At 39.6% G+C, this 2,565-nt stretch overlaps 2 protein-coding genes across 4 annotated transcripts in view; one reads left to right on the top strand and one right to left on the bottom strand.

Annotated features, from left to right (window-relative positions):
- The window catches only part of cfap57 (cilia and flagella associated protein 57), a 63,238-nt gene extending 61,144 nt beyond the window's left edge, over window positions 1–2,094 (top strand). For all 3 annotated transcript variants that reach the window (XM_014022271.1, XM_014022269.1, XM_014022272.1), the window contains one exon: window positions 1,710–2,094. In XM_014022271.1, the coding sequence (XP_013877725.1) occupies window positions 1,710–1,910 (201 nt within the window). In that variant the 3' untranslated portion in view covers window positions 1,911–2,094. The remainder of the gene's footprint in view (window positions 1–1,709) is intronic.
- nuf2 (UF2 component of NDC80 kinetochore complex) overlaps window positions 1,895–2,565 on the bottom strand; it is a gene marked incomplete in the record, with an annotated part of 12,352 nt that continues 11,681 nt past the window's right edge. Inside the window, 1 exon segment of the mRNA XM_014022276.1 lies at window positions 1,895–2,333. Within this exon segment, the coding sequence (XP_013877730.1) occupies window positions 2,232–2,333 (102 nt within the window).

The raw sequence follows: 2,565 nt of genomic DNA, 5'->3' as shown, positions 1-2,565 counted from the left end.
GAAATCTGAAGTTCCTTTGTTGAACAGTTTCGGAGTTATAAGCATTTTTGCATGTCCTGACACCCCCTCTTTGAAAGGAGCCCCCTCCTCAAATATGGGGTGGATCGTAAAACCGTTGGCTGTTGCAGTGTAGGTCGGAAAATTTTCATGTTGATTTGGTGCAGCCGTTTTTGTGCTACGGTTGACCAAAAATCACTGAAAAAAAAATAAATACGAAAACAATATGACTCCCACTTACACTTCGCGTGCGGGGGTCATGATAATTCAACTATGGATGCCTTTTTCCTAAACGAGTATAAACGGGCTGAAGACATGGCAGGCCATAAATTATCATAGATCCTCCCAATGCCCTCCCGCAGCTCACATGTGTATATAAACAGCAATAATGATGGCTGGATATTGTGGGTTTTTTAATCACTCAGTGTGCTGGGTGAGGAGTCCACAGAGGAAAAACTTTATAACGGTGGTGATGGAAAAAAGACATGAAAATCAGCTGTACACTCACATTCAATAGGATCACACCAGCTGCTCTTTTAACAACAGGCTTCAGACAAAAACAATTATTTTAAACAAAATAACCTGCTGAAGGCAGAGCAGTGAGGAGCTGGACCACTGTAGTGTTCCTCATGAGCAAACACACCCACAAAGTTCTAACCAATCACATGCTCTGAGCTGCAACAAGGTCCATATCGCAGTTCTGACTCGGGGCAATGAACATGACTGCTGTCACCGGGGCATAGCAGATGGAAGTTACGCAATTTTTTGACACTCAGCAGAGGGAACAAGACCTGTGACTCAAGTATAAACAAGTGCCAATACAAAAAGTCACAGAAAACACCATGCTTGGGAAAATTGGCACAGTACACATGATTTTACCCATTTTGTTACATAACTGGCCTATTTTGTTTTTAATTTGACTTAGCCAAAGTGACAGGAAGTGACATCAAAGGAGAACTCATTAATAAAATAAACTCTCTGGTTTTTATTAAAACATTTGAACTTGAACTCTTCTTCTCTCTCTTTGCTAGAGTCTTAAAATAATCTGAAGAAACATCAGATTCTTCTCTGCAGTCTGTTATTAGTTTTTGTTACAATGATCTGTTTACATGCAGACATTCCCCTTTGACATCACTTCCTGTTTCCTCACATGCAAATATTTCAACAACCGTTCATCTCAGCGGTGTGAAATTTGTTTTGCAACATGTTATCTTTCCAAAAATGCTTTCATGTTTATTACAAAAATCTGATGTCACAGGAAAGTCTTCCCTTCAGCTGTTCAGTCAGGAGGGGGGATTTCAGCTGTGGTACTGGTGCTCAGGGAACATGTTAGGAGCAGTCCACTTTCATTTTCTGACTTCCTGTCTAACAGGAAACACCAGTGAGCAAATTCTCACATTATTTGTAAAACTGTTGTAAAGTGGAATGAAAACTGTTCTTGTTTTTCAATTATGTCTCAATCACACTTTTAAAGATTATGGTTGTGACATGATAAAATGTCTAAGGTCAAGGGGTGTGAAAACCTTTTGAAGGCACTGTAATAATCAAACAGCATCATAAAGGAAACAGCAGTTTAACAAGAGTTGCTTACATGGATTATTTATTAATGTGGCCTTAAGTTTTAATCAGAAAATCTCTTTACCTACAGGAATATGATTTGTTAGTGTTTTTCCTTCTGAGCCTCATTCTAACCCTGACTGTGGTCTCTGCAGGAGAATGTGACCCTCATCACTGAAATCAATGAGCTTCGCAAAGAACTGCATTCGGTCAGGACTCAGGCTAAAACCTACAGATCTCAGCTGGTCCTTAAATCCAGGAGACGTCCCATCTCAGAGGACAGACCTAAAGAAGGACCAACACATGAAGACATAAGACAAGATCTTCCTTCAGCAGGAGCTCCAGAGCTGACTTAGTTTATTAACAGTAATCTGATTTAAAAAAAATTGCATGATAAACCTGCAGTCTGGACTGCTTACACAATGCATGCGACATTTTATTTTTAGAAAAATGTGATAAAAACTACATTAACCAACAACTATTTTTTAGACTTGTTCAGTTTAAATGAAATGTTTTAATAAAAATATACAGCTCAATTCAGTAAAGTTGTTCTTTTTTTCAGTGGTAAATTCAGAAAGATGGTCAGAAGAAGAAATGTACAAGAATATTGTGAAACAAAAAATATTCAACTTTAACTGTGAAGAAGAAAACAAAATAACAGACAAAAAGTAAAAGCATCACTTGGACATCCTCTCTAGGTTTAGGTTCAGTTCTGTGAGCTGCATCTCAATCCTCTTGTGCAGCTCTTCCATGGATGTAGAGAGGGTCTCGAACAGCAGCTACACACACACACACACACACACACACACACACACACACAGAGAGAGAGAGAGAGAGAGAGAGAGAGAACATGTGAGTCTCAGAGCAGGAAGGATCCTCCACACTGACAGGTACAAAGAGCTTTACCTGAGCCTTCTCTGTCTCTTTGCTGCACACGTCTCTCAGGCTGCTGATCTTGGTCTTCAGCTGCTGCTTCTCTGCAGAAATCTCCTGGATTTTGTTGGCCATCTC

The sequence above is a fragment of the Austrofundulus limnaeus genome, unplaced genomic scaffold (assembly GCF_001266775.1).
Source record: "Austrofundulus limnaeus strain Quisiro unplaced genomic scaffold, Austrofundulus_limnaeus-1.0 Scaffold322, whole genome shotgun sequence".
Lineage (NCBI taxonomy): Eukaryota > Metazoa > Chordata > Actinopteri > Cyprinodontiformes > Rivulidae > Austrofundulus > Austrofundulus limnaeus.
Note: the sequence above shows the minus strand (reverse complement) of the source record. Positions and strands in the feature narration are given on the sequence as shown.